Here is a 14,744-nt window from a genome sequence, read left to right on the forward strand (position 1 = left end):
AAGGGTTAAGTTTAATTAAGCGTAAGCAAAATTAAATAATTCAAAATATACAAAGTTCACTGAAGCATTAGGGTATATACAGTGTACATATTTCAGATATTTGAAAATTGATTGAATAAAGAAACAGTGGCCTGCATCATTATTGAATAAATAAGCAACCAGACGCGTGCAAAATGATAAAATCAGCAAGTGGAAGGTGTATGTTCGTTAAAATTTGATGTAAAACGATTGTGATAACGGAATATGAACATAGTGTTTTCGGTATACTGTATCCTCCTTGTGTTTCAGTGTCTGAATTTGTTTATAAATCTGAACATTTCTATAATGATATTGCCTTTTCTACCAATAACGCTCGTGTTATATTTTAACATCACTAGTGCAGTATTACTTAATTCGTCAGGAAATTGCGCAACAATAACATTTGATTACATAAGTCTGCGATTGGTGTGACATTTTAATAATAACTGACATCTAAACAATTATCACGTCTCAGCACTTGCCCTGGAACTAATACCTTAAGATTAGTTAAGCCTTGTATGGATACATAACAAACAGGGTAACATTTCCCACAGCAGTGCCATCAAAGCTTTGTTCTGGTTACGTAATTATAAGATATACAAATGATATTTTCCTGTTAAGATGTAATTTGGATAATATGATTGGTCAGTTTGTTCTTTGTAAGATTTTTAACTAATATGGTCAATGAAAGTAATGTGAGTAGTGACTGAAGCTGTATGTAATTGTGAGGCAGATCTCGATATAATCAACGGGGCACGAAAAATACTGGACATTTGAAATGATGTGTGAAACATGAATGAACAGCATGTATATATCCAACACGTGTATGTTGTTCAAGTGCCGGAACGATTAAAATTTTCTGTTTGTAAAATAATCTGGAAAATGCTGAAGGATAAAAAATGTTTAAACTATCAGTGCTGACTTCAATACAAAATTAATTGACAAATAATGCGGTGCAACTATCCAAATATGATATGAAATCCTTACGTGTAGCAAGAGAATATTTTCTATAAGCATCGTAATGGGAGAGAGAATTTGGTACGGTAAGAATATCATATTATAGTTTCTCAATTTGTTAATTATTTGTATAAATAGTTGCAATTTATTTCCGTATGCAAAATTAAAAGAAGAACAATTATTCCTACTAAAGCCTTGAACAATTTCTTGGTTTACCCTTTGCTAGGAGTGTACATACTATTTTGATACGTCGCCTGTAGACGTTTGGTCACGTTACTGTAAATGTATATGTCATCATAACCGCTGGGTTACTTCGAAATAATTTCATACAACATGACCAGATGCAAAAACAAAATTACCTATTTATGTGTTGTGGGAAACATACAAAAGGCTATTTTTTACACAAAATTCTTGTGGGACTGTCTACTTAAGCCTATTCAAATAACTGATATGCATCCATAGAAGTTGATTAATTTTGCCTGTATGCATGTAGTGGAAACAAAATACAGTAAGCTGGACACTATGCGACTAATTTGCACAATAACATTTCATTTATTCCAATCTATTGAATTACATCGGGACTTGGTCAGCAAGTTCCGCGATCATCTTTAAACTGCCTTCAAATTTATCAACAATAACAGTTCACTGGTTCTATAAAACATATTGAATGTTTCAAGCGAATGAACCTGTCATTCAGTTTAATGAAACCTTTTCAGTTTATTCTGGTAATAAGATAACTACAGAACATACCTTTTTTTCTCAGATATGATTCTCGATAGTTCATTATTCAAAAGATAAGACTGTAAACATTTATGTTGTCCAAATACAGATATTGATTTGGACATATACTGCTATATTTATCCTATCATATGCTATACAGTTATTACATATGACTTTATTGTATATACAAAGTCAATTTGCTGGAACACATATGACACGCGTCTATTGTGTCTTTAGTGCTCTCTGATTTATTGGACCCTTGAGGTCTTATGGCGACTTTCCTGCCGGTGATTCAAAGTCAGCGAATTTATCCGCTCGGTCACTGAGTCCCCAACCCCCTTGACAGTTATACTGACATTCATTGGTCTCTTGTGAAACTTGTTTAATTTGTACTTTTAGAAACCGCTATATTCAATTTTGAATTTACATGCTGTACGTCCTTACAATATTCTTTTAGAATAACTCTAACATGTTTCATCTTGAACTCTCCAAGTTAACATGTCTCCGTTAACACGCATTGAATGTAAAACTATCGCAAAATGAAAACGCAGCCAATGTACATGTTTTTTGACATTCATTTGCTCAGTTTAGTTTATATTTAGCTTCAGCATAGATACAGTATTTGTTTGTATTTAAATGCTGTATGACGAAATATGACGGGCAGATTTGACCTTAACCTCAATTTGACACCTTGACCTTTGTCCAAGAGAGCCGGTTCAATAGCTCTGTACATCGTCTCATCGCTCCGGACACGAATTATATCAAACAGATAATAAGCCATCACAAAATACTTCCGTTCTTTCAAAACGGTCATTTAAAACAATCATCTTTTTAGTGGTAGGATACATATTATACTATGTTTATCCATACATGTATACGGTAACATATTATACCAGATTTATAAAGCGCCCTGTTCATGATAAACACGTTCAAAGGCACTTTACATAGCGCTGTTGACCAATCAACGAAACTGTCAGAATAGCATGTGTTTTAAACTGACCATATCATGTATAACTATAAATAAACACAGTCACAGAACATATATTAACAACCTCACGTGTTTTGTGACAGTTTATATAAAACGGGAGTTATAGACGACATATGTGCTCTAGTGTGGTTGTATAAATATCAATATAAGCTGGAGAGGGAGAGAGTGAGCGTTGGAAATTAATTACTTAACATGTAACAGTTGTTACTTCGTTCTCAACAAACTTATTTAATTGATAAAGTAATACTCATGTAGAGGACAATAGAATAACACATGTGGTTCAATTACATATTCAATTACATATTATTTGTCTGTCTGTCAGTCTGTCTGTCACTTAGTTTGTCCGCACAATTCCTCCGACACCACAAGGCGCACAATGTATGTTATCTTTGGAAAGTCTAAATCTGCATTTTGCCGACATTTTCCTGTTCGGTAAATTTCAGCGGTAGCATAGTTGCGGCATTAAAGAAGTAATTTATAGCAAAAGAGTGTTTTAACATTATTGATGCAAGATGGGCGGCTATACGTCGGGCTCCATAATTCCATGTGGGCGCAGCCCGAGTGAAATTATTTGTACCACGTATTAGCGCCCGAGTATATAAATGTTAAAACAAGGTTTTGCTACAAATTATTTCGATTCTAATAAGCCTTTAATCTAAAACAGTAGATAAAATATAGTAGCGCTCTTTCTTGGTCGCAACAAAAACATTGACGTCACCGCACGTTAACGTGACGTCATTCTAGCGTAAGAGTGTTTTAACAGAGAAAAGCATATTAGAATTTCTCTTATTGCGCGGATTTCAACTAAATTATTCAGGAGTGAACAATGCCAAGCCTGATTCTATATATCATTGCCACGTTGCTATTTAATAATTAATAATAAGTGATGACCTTGATTTGTCAAATTCTATGATGTCTGTGCTACTTCTCCTATACCAATGCTTGGAATTCCACCAAATTTTACAAGAGTGATATTGTGTTAATCATTGAAATAGTATGGTTCAGTGGATCAGTGATGTGCACTGATGTTATAGCTCTAAATGTGTCGCATTTTCGAAGGTTGCGTGTTAAGTGGTGGGAGACACACCTTTTTCTTGACAATCAAGCTCTAGTTGACCGTTGTGTATATGATATTTTAATATGAGAGCTTTGTCACTTGAGATTGAGGATTTTCCAACTGGCGCCAGACCAGAAAGAAAATGCCTCTGTACATGTTATACCCTACCCCTAGGTATGCTATAAAAGCCATGGTCATGAACGGGAAAATATACTAACCCGTTTCAATCGCGCATTTCATACCTAAAACATGCAGTTCGGTAAATGTGTACTATGGATAACAAACAAGTGGTAATTAATCTTCCATTGTGTACCAGTCACATTTCTTCAATACATCTTATCTTAGAAAAACTTGCTTTAACTTCCCTGGTGAAGTTCCGTTCTAGATTACAAAACCATTCTGATTGGCTGTTGTGAAAATGTATGTCAATCGTCATTTTACTACACGTGTTCGCTAAAATGTAAAAATGCAGCATAAATGTGCAAAATGAATAAAATAAACAGAACAGATGCAGACCAATGTACGATTTCAAATTAAAGAGCATATACAAGATGAATTTCCTTCATCATTTCCAGTTTTAGTGTAAAACTGTATTTTTTAAATTCTGTTTTTGATTGTTTACATTTCGCCAAACATGTGCACACTGCCGTGACCTCTAGACCGGATGTTCATTAGGGAAGGTCAAGCAAGTTTTTTCTGTAACGTCAGAAAGCATAAAATATGTTGATCATCTCAGCAATATGGAATATTGAGACAAGGTGACTGGTGCACGATGGAAGATAAATTATCGCTTGTTCAATATACTAGGTACCCATTCACCGAACTGCGCGTATAAGTTGAGAAATTTACGATTGAATCGGGTTAGTATATTTTCCCGTTCATGACCATGGTTCTTATAGAATACCTAGGGGTAGGGTATAACATGTACAGAGGCATTTTCTTTCTGATCTGGCGCCAGTGGATTTTCCTTAGATAGCTTCAGACGTTTCGTATGATGTTTGCACTAAGTCCGTTTTTCACATAGGAAGGTGAAGGATTCGAATTTTGCTTTCTGTTTCCTAGCTGATGCCCTGTCTTTATCCGCCGTGTGTCTTGCGATGTCAGGTGATGCTTTTAACTTGAAAAATCTGGCATTTGTGTTATTCTCCATGTGTATTGTACGAAAGGAAGAGAAAGAGAGAGTCTGTTCACAACACATATTTTACAAGAATTGTGTTTGATTTGCCCTCATAAAAGTTAATTTAACATTCTCATCACTGGTTTGGTCAAATGAATTCATGACCGTATGGATATCATAGATTTAAATGAACTGAGGCCTCTTTGATAGAAAAACTATAGGGTATTTGGATAACACAGTAGCTGGCAGTTTATCTGTAGCCTCGAGTACATGTAACGGACGGACAGTACGGGTTTTTATGTCTTACAGTCGTTTATCTACCGTCAAAATTTATCAAAAATAATAGGTTTGGGTAGATTTCTTGGAAGCACAGAAACATTTTTTATACGGAAGATATTTTGGTTTAGAATAAAGTCAATTACTTCACCTATATATAAATGACATTTGCCTCCATATGACCTTCACTTTCAAACTTAAAACCTTAATACACATCATATTTGGTCCTTCAGCCCAATTAAATGACCCAATTTAGTGAATACTCGCACTCTGCAAACCTTGTGGCAAGACCTACAAACTGACCTATATTTAGGTGATCATGGCCTTCATATGGTCTTCACGTGTAAACTCAAAACGTCAAAACACATCTTTGGTCATATACCCGAAGCATGAATGCGTTTTCAAAACGCAGCACTTGTCTCAGCTAGCTCAGGAATTTCAATGTTTAGTATTTCTAAAAGTATTGACGAGTATTTCTTCGAAGTACTGTATAACATGGCATAATATAAAGTAACAGGTTTCAAAACTGTAACAGCTTGATGTGTATGTAAAAGTGATTGAACTAAAGAATTTATAGACCAGATACAGAAGCACGCTAAGTGGTGTAATTTAATAAACCAGCAGGCGAAATAGGCGTTTTGTTAATTTTTTTGTTTTCTGTGCATAACTGAAAAATATATCGGTGTTATATATATAGTGTATGTTTTCTTTGTATTATCAAACGTATGTTGAAGCAGATTCTTATATAAACATTTCCTTTTTATAAAAAGAGTTTATGATGAAGGGTGTCCGCTAAAGTTTTGTTCCTTTTTATAATAATCGCTTTGAAAGAAAATATGTTCTCTGAAAACTTCGGACAAAAGTGACATTCAATAATCAGGGATACTTGTAAGCTTGGTACATGTAAGCTGAAATGAGCATGTGTTTGGGGACTTACACGCCTTTGTGTGCAACTATATTAGATTAATAAGACAGTAGTGTAATGTTTATGGATGACTATATTGTAAGTTATGAATATTTAATATCTCTCTTTATAGAGCTATCAGAGTTATACTGTTGTTACAGAGCAATAATATAATGCTTCTGTGTCCGAAATGAGGTGAAATTTGCAATGAAATGTTTGCAAACATATCTGGATATTCAATCGTAAAGATAACGTGCTAAAATGAAGTGTTAGAATGTTACAAGGGCTCAGCACAATGCATGAATGCAGCTTATCGGACTTGTAAAAAAAACAAAAAACAAGCATAAGATACAGGGCGCACGTTACTGCATATTTTGTTCTTACATCGAAAGGATCAAAGGCTGTATTACAAAACATTTATTGTAATATGAAAAACTTAATCTGTAAAGGTTTTGCGTAAACAAAGTCGTTTAATAATTAAACTATGCTAACGTAACAATGGGACAGAGAATTTGGTATGGTGAGTAAATTATCTTTGTTGTTTTTTAAACACCTGTTAGTTACCAGGCAACGTAGAAACTATTATGACAGTACTTATTTTACTCTTTTCTTTGGATGACTAAAATATAACGGTCAACTTCTGCTTCTACTGGTATGGAACTAATAGAACTTGTTTTGAAAAAGACACTTCGTGGCCTCAACGCGAAACTAGTCTATCTGCTTCTATTTCTATATACACATAGACTAGTTTCGCGTTGAGGCCACGACTTTTGTTCATAAATAATCCAAACACATAAAGTAAACGCCCAAAATGTTACTAAACGGTCAGGAATCGTGGCAAAATAATACCGCTGTGATTTGGTACATGTATTACTGCTCTTACTTAAATTGAGCTTTAATTCACTAAATGCAACCTTCTCTCTAATTTTTCCAAATCAATTTTGATCAGATGGTCAAAAATACATCCGCAACGAAACAAAACTAGCCCTAATTTAGACCTCTTTGGCCATCCCAGTTCAACAATCTGTCTGCTATTATGCAACTAGACCAGATGGTTCCCGTTCTGATTCCTTTAGCATTTGAACTCAACTGATATAAGAAGAAAACATTGTTTCTTTTGCATTACATGCAAAATCGAATTATTTTTCACTCGCAAACACCAATTGTACATTTTGGATCGTGGCTGCGCCGCTCGGGAATCCATTGCATCTGAATTTCACTCGGTGAAAAAGTTAAAGGTATCATCTTGAAACAAACAAAAATCGTTTATTTATTTGGTGTATCTTGACACAGATATATGTATTCATACCATACAAATATGATTTGCTTAAGAACAATCATAAAATACTTTTTTTCTGACCAATAAATCTGAATAAACACGTATTCTGTTAGTTTATTTTGTAGATGTTATGGTATTCATGTTAGATTGTCTGGAATTTGTAAGGATGTATCTGGATAAATTTCAGGTTGAATTGATTTTTCAGATTTATAGAAAAAGTGTCTGGACATATTTCAGGTTGTGTGGAAGTTTTAGTCCGAATATTATAGATGTGGACAGTCACTGTCTTCGCTTCTTATATTAGACATAAAACTGGTCAGGTGTTTAAATGTAAAAATAGTGGATACATTTATCTATTATTTTCTAGCACATTTGATTTACATATCTTCCACAAATGCATCATTTCCCTCCTTTCAAACGGTAATAATCTCGTTGTAAATGTCAAATGGTCTAGTAGAAAATAATGATTAAATTACTCTTCTCAGCAACGTTTCACATGTATGTGTACCGGTCTTTTATTTCCATGAGAAGATAATATACAAAGACTTTGAGTTCGAATGGTGGTTCAAATACATATATACATGTATCAGTTCGAGTATTGTCTTTTATATATTTGATTTTACATAAACATAATGAGAGAATACGTAAATCAGTCGATGTGTCTTGACGATTTTGAAATACATTCAATCATAGAAGCTTTTAGTTGTTTTAACACATTTTAAATCCATGTGCATTTTAATAAAGCATATTAATGTATGTTATATGTATTTCTTAGGAAAGTTTCACAGATGTTTGATAATCCAGGTGAATACAAATCAATAAATCAGACAGGTAGTGAGAGAGGAACTGATGTGCTAAGAGTGTAGCATGTGGTGTGTTATCTCAACATAATGTATTAGTTCATACATATATTTTCCTGCATTCAAGATCAAAAGTGAAAACAATAGTAAGGTTCCGATATTACGCATTTCTGGCTCACTGTTGTTTGCTATCAAGGAAGTGTAAAAATACATTTTCCAGTTTCATTACGGAGTTTCAAAAAATGGAATAAACGTTAAAAGAAATATTTCATTGTTTCGGGTAATTGAAGATCATTAACTGGAGCTAGATGTGACATGGGACTTCGGCTAAGAATATGGTTATGTAAGTTATGTAAGTTTACATAATAGCATGATAAATTCTTAACTAAAAGGTCTGTGAGCTAAAAGAGTTGTGGACCTGTGTATTTGTTAAGCAAGTTTCTTATTAGATATTCCGCACCACACCGCCACACTTATTGATATAATTTCATGTTAGTTCTATGTGTTACTTGCTTAGAAAGCTTGCGATTATTATTATGATATCAATTTTGCACGTTTTGCATGCACTTATCGCATTTCCTTCATCAGGATAAACTGTGACAAGAAATTCGTTCCAAAACGTGAAATAGAAAATAATTGTGCCATATCTCCTATTTGTCAATGTTCTCATGATGGCCTAGCACATGTGTATAGAGCGATTTAATCTCTTAACAAACGGACATTTCCCAGTATACTGCAGATTACAAGATTATTTCACTGGTTGTAGGTGCAGATGGGAATTCCGGCCTCGAGGGTAACTGTTTAGGCGGTAACGAGGCTCCTGCCGAGTAACCGCCTAATCAGTTACCCGAGAGCCAGATATTCCCATCTGCACATATAACCAGTGACAGAATCGTTTCCTTGCATACTGATTTCAAGAATTAGTAATAAAAATAAAATCAATCGAATAGCTTTCTTTTTAGAACTATTTCCTATAGTAGTGTATTTAAACAAAGCGCGGGAAATCAACGCCCGAACAGGAAAGACGTCATGACGTTTCAAAGACAAACAACAATGTTTTATTACAGAATAATAAGAAAATCCTTCTGTGTCACAAGAGAGGTATAATTTTCAATGTCCGAGATTTAGTGCTGAAGTGTAGTATTTGGATATGGTGAAAGTGGAAGATATCGGATATTGTAAGCTATTGAAAGGGCTAAGAACATTGCATGCATGCATGGTATTTAAAGTAATAGCATATTTATATCGTTTATATGACCAAAAACATTAACGTTTGTTAATTTTATTTGGTGGTGAAAAGTGACTAAGTATTCGTTAATTGCTTTGTGATAAAGTGTCGATGAGTAAATGTACAATTTGTTCTAACATTGAAAGAATAAGAGGGCGTATTTTGCCTTCTACATAACAAGAATGTTATAAAACAGTGATTTAAGATGTCAAAACTGTAATTTTTATGTCCTAAAGAAACCGTTTTACAAATTATGCTATATCACAGTTGGGCATAGCATTGGTATACTTAAAGGTCCAATACTAAGGAAAGTGAACATTTTAATTTCTTTAAAAAGCACAGAAACTATTTCATTTTATTGGAAAATGAAAGTTGGTATGTAGAAATTCGAAATAAATCGCAGTATATGTACAATTATTTTTCTATGAAGTATGAAGAAAGTTAAAAAGACCTGGGGGGTCATTCTGTCGATTCATTGAAATTTCAACATAATACACATACATTTCTTTGAGTTTCAAAGACCTTCTGTAAATTTTGACCTGCCAATCTTCATTATTTAGTGTCTTGCAGAAGTCTATGCACTGGCTATGAAAAAAAATGCCAACTCACTTTCCCTTAGTAATGGACCTTTAAGTTGCATAATTATGTAAGTTTACTTCGTTTACAGATTTATCAACTACTTCATTACACGACAGTTTGTGTTGATGTAGATTGACTCTCTTTCAGAGATACAGACACTCGTGTAGCATTCATATATAATACCGGGTATATTCTACAATGATCATTGATATATGATTGGTGTCTTCTAAAGTAATTCGCTGTTGCAACGTGTATGTGACTGTTCTACAGGCAGAAACGTTGTATATGAAATAACCTTCCGGGATAGTATGACTGTATTTGGTTGTATTTCATGTTGTTTGTAGGTTTAAGTCAGAGTATAGTAAATATATAGAATATATAGGTATCGGCAGTCGCCGGCTGAGTTTCAGATATACTATTGAACTAGACAACTGACCTGGTTTTGAAATGTGCTAAACAATAGGAGATGATACCATCTGTAAATGCATCATTTCTCTCATTTGAACATGGTTAAAGTAATTTACCTCTTTGCAAATGTCAAATTGTTAAGTAGAAAATAATTACTCTTCCCTGTGACATTCACTTGTGGATGTACTGGTCTTCCTCTGATCTTTTGTAGATGGTGTACAGAAAATGATTTAGTTGAAGTGGTATTTATATAACGGAAGTTGCAATATTGTCATAATTTTGATATATTAGTAATGTGATCGAATAGATAGAATACTTATATCAGTTGACGATGACTGTTTTAAAATAATATTGTCATTGTTTAGCCAATGAAACTAGCTTTACTTTTGTTTTAGGAATAATTTCATAGCTATATAAGCATTTTAAACATAATGGTGTGTGTTACATAATATATTTCTGAAACTAAGAATATACATGATAAAGGAGTTTCACACATGTTTGATAATCTAAGTGAATACATATCAATAAATCAGACAGGTAGTGAGAGAGGAATTGAAGTACTTAGAATGTAGCAGTTGCTGTGTATTCCAAACGTATGCAATAGTCATAATGTTATGCAGTATATGGCAACGAAAGTGAAGGTCGGATATAACATACTTGAGCCGTGCCATGAGAAAATCAACATAGTGGCTTTGCGACCAGCATGGATCCAGACCAGCCTGCGCATCCGCGCAGTCTGGTCAGGATCCATGCTGTTCGCTTTTAAAGCCTATTGGAATTGGAGAAACTGTTAGCGAACAGCATGGATCCCGACCAGACTGCGCGGATGCGCAGGCTGGTCTGGATCCATGCTGGTCGCAAAGCCACTATGTTGATTTTCCCATGGCACGGCTCATTTCTTTTTCGCTGTTGTTTCGCGTATGTGTCGCGGAAGTGTATAATACTAAATCAGTTTCCGAAAACGTTGATATAAACATTTCAGTGCATATAGTAACTGGAGCTATGTGTGATATGGGACTCCGGCTCAGAATTTGGTTATGTAAGTTTATATCCTAGCATGATATTTCTTTACTAATAATGCAAGCAATGCAAGTCATTATACGAGGTATGCAGAACTATTTCTTAATTAGTTCTTTCAAACTAGTGTTTTTGCTAAAGAAGCAGATCATGCTAACGCCGTTTACGATTTTTTTTCTCCAGACCAGAATGTATGTGATTACTAAGAACTTTAAAGAGCTGATAAAAATATTTAATTAATCTGTAAGATAGGTACAAGTGATTAAATAGAGATGTTAGATGAAGTATATTTAACCATCTAATGGTGTAAATACAGTTGGGGTATTGAGAATGCTTCATTGTACAATAGAGTAAAAATTATCACTTCAATTTGAAATACACGGCATTTCTTGTTTGGGGATTCGATAACTAAACGGCATTTTTAACTGTGTTGTGTAAATATAACGTTCCATATAAAAGATTAAGTTTTAAACATATAAGTTGCGTAAAATAAATGCATCAGTTCTCAGGATTGATGAGGATAAAAATCATTTCTTCGTTTCAAATGTCACATAGTTAAGTAGGATAATTTGTCTTTCCTGTCATCTGATTTGATGAGAGTGTCTGCTGTTCTAGTACTCTCATCAGAAGTTTGAACGAAAAGTTCATGGTCAGTTCACGTTGTCTGTAATGGTTTACTTGAACTCAGCATGAGGCAAAAGTAATTTCATTAAAGCAACTTTGAGACTTCACTCTGGTAATATTGAATTGTAACTATCAGATATGGTAGTTACTTTCGATGTCAACCTGTTTCCCTATTGAATGTTTCCTATTCAGAATGATCTTTCGATGTTCTTGCAATTACCGGCTCCGTAATATGTGAATATGCCGGAAAGATCTTTTTAATAATTTGACTAATATACGTTTTGTCTGAATCCCGGATAAACAAAGCATGGCTTTACAATTGGTCAAATGATGTTCATGAATAGCGGTTTCATTTTGGTTGAGGAAATAAGACATTTTGCTGATTGGCTATAAGTTATTGTTTATAATCACAAAATATCTTTAAAATAACAAAGTACAATGTAACATATAAATGTCTTGTAATATATGGATTTAACAATTGGAATTACTGCGCTTTCTTCGGGAAAAATTGTGAAGCATTAATTTTGATTGGCTTCACCCATGTCAGTCATTGTTTGTGTTTGAAAGGCTGTTTTGGTGAGAAAAGATACACACAATATACTGTTGAATCGTTATTGAGTAATTTGACTCATTTCTAAATATCAGTGACTGTGTCTCTACTTCAGAGCGAACTGGATTACATTGTATTGTATTGAAATGATATGTAGGTAGAACATTGTAGAATTAGGTTCGTTTCAAAAGCAGTGTGTAACCAGTTTCACGGTAGGAAAAAAAGTACAGTGTTGTGATTTCGTCATAAGTCTTAATCTTTACATGTGTATAACGAAGTAATGTTGTTATTTAACACAATACCTAAATATAAAAATAGTTTGACTGACACGACATGATTAATGCAAAACTTTAAACTTGTATCAAACGTCAAAAGGGGGAAAACTCCATCAAGGTTGTTTCAGTCTTTTCATAGTACATGGCCATGTGTTAACCCTTGATCGAATATTGCTAATGTTGGAGCTGCAGTAAGATATTATACTCATGTTTGCGTACATATTTAGTTATTTGCCTAGGTGATTTGCCAAGGGTTGAATATGTCTATTTTTTTCATCCAACGTCTTTTCTTGCAAAGATCTTTCCATCGATCTTTCCTTGTTAGGATCTACTGGCCAGTGCATCGTTGCCTTCAATGCTAACCGGGCAAAACGTGCTTATCTGCATGTATCTAGTTATGATTGCTTAAATTCCGCCTTGAAGAATATTGATGGGAAATTAACCCAGAAACTGGTACTGCTAATTGATATCACAAATTTCCTACTTGTAAGAACACCAGCACAATCGATTTTGATCTGGAACGCAAAGAAAATTGACATATTAATGAAGACTTCTCGAGATAATTGGCGCATGAATGCACATCTTTTATTCTAATTATAGTTCCAAGAAGGTCTGTGTATCGACTCAAGCGGTACAGCTGCCGCTTGTCATGATTTCAGGATATGCAATTGCATATTAATTTTAATTATCGCCGCCATATTGAAATGTAAATATCGGACCAGGGAGAAGACAACTCGCTGTAACTGCTGTAATCCGTTCTTATCGTTATTATTTGATACTACAGTAACTTATTTCATTTAAACGGAAACATTAAAAAGAGGTCATGTCCTTTATAAATACAAATTATAAATTCTGTGTAATTACGCGTATGTTGAATTGTAAATATTATAAAAGTACTACTGCAATTAAAAAAAAACGCTTTTGAATTGAGGTGATTTTTTAAACATTTTAAAAATATTATAGCAACTTAAGAGCTGAGAAAAAAATCTACTTAGATATATACCTAATTGAAGAATGTTCACCCTGACATTGTACATTTTACTGTCAAGAATTCCATTATTTGAACGCTAAAATCGCTGTACAAATTAGATGTATTGTTGTTTATTAGAATAACGGAGGTATTTATACAGGAACAGAAATCCATGGGGTTGTATTAATGTTTTCTCCAGTGCGTTTGTCAGAAATGTCTTATATTGTTTATATGTTGATTTATCTGGAATATGTCAGCCGCCATCGCGGTAGATGGAGGTTTGATAGATTATTATACAGACAGGAGATGATCTGCAATCATTTGTAAAACGATTATCTAGTCGCCATTCGGCTATCAAATCGTTCACGGTGTCCCGTAGTAGAAATATAATTGAAAAGTATTGGTGGTTTCAAACTTCTAATGATGATTGGTTTTAAAACACACTATTGAAAACATGAAGCTTTATATTTAGAACTGAAAGTAAACACCATTTATTCTAGGTTTTATTTTCAATTTGTATGATATTACATATGCAGTAAAATATGCCAGAAGATTTTCATAAAGATTGTTTCCGTTAAATAGCAGGTAGCCGATAATTGCATTCATACGAGTACATAAGTAAATTATTTATGAAGAGATTTTAGTGTTCATATGGACATAATTGAGAAGCCGTCTCTTAATTTGATCTTTAGCGGAATATGCAACACCCTTTTCATAATGCCAAATATTTCACCGCTAAAATAAAGCTTTTGGCGGGGAATCTTGACTTCGAGACACATCAAAGTATATAGTTATACAAACGTAGGCTTGTTAATCTTACCACGTACTGGAGAAAACATTAAACTTTCCTGAGTGTCGCAATAATTCTTCAGATTTAAGAGTTTTAGGATTAGAGCATTGATTCCAGTAACACGAGTCTATAAATTTGATCAAGCTCAATTATACCGCTGTTAAATGTCTGTGAAGATTGTCTCAAC

At 33.9% G+C, this 14,744-nt stretch overlaps 1 protein-coding gene across 16 annotated transcripts in view; it reads left to right on the forward strand.

Annotated features, from left to right (window-relative positions):
* LOC123556604 (uncharacterized) overlaps positions 1-14,744 on the forward strand; it is a 169,382-nt gene that overhangs the window by 91,716 nt on the left and 62,922 nt on the right. Inside the window, exons 1-2 of one of the 16 annotated variants that reach the window (XM_053542873.1) lie at positions 10,656-10,868; positions 11,314-11,370. The exons of 10 other annotated variants lie outside the window; for them this stretch is intronic. In XM_053542873.1, coding sequence (XP_053398848.1) covers positions 10,826-10,868; positions 11,314-11,370 — 100 coding nt within the window. In that variant the 5' untranslated portion in view covers positions 10,656-10,825. Of the gene's footprint in view, positions 1-1,024; positions 1,062-8,287; positions 8,469-10,655; positions 10,869-11,211; positions 11,371-14,744 lie in introns of those variants that run through there. 5 more of the 16 variants (XM_045347464.2, XM_045347459.2, XM_045347458.2 and 2 more) reach the window with 5 other exon arrangements.

The sequence above is a fragment of the Mercenaria mercenaria genome, chromosome 5 (genome assembly GCF_021730395.1).
Source record: "Mercenaria mercenaria strain notata chromosome 5, MADL_Memer_1, whole genome shotgun sequence".
Classification (NCBI taxonomy): domain Eukaryota; kingdom Metazoa; phylum Mollusca; class Bivalvia; order Venerida; family Veneridae; genus Mercenaria; species Mercenaria mercenaria.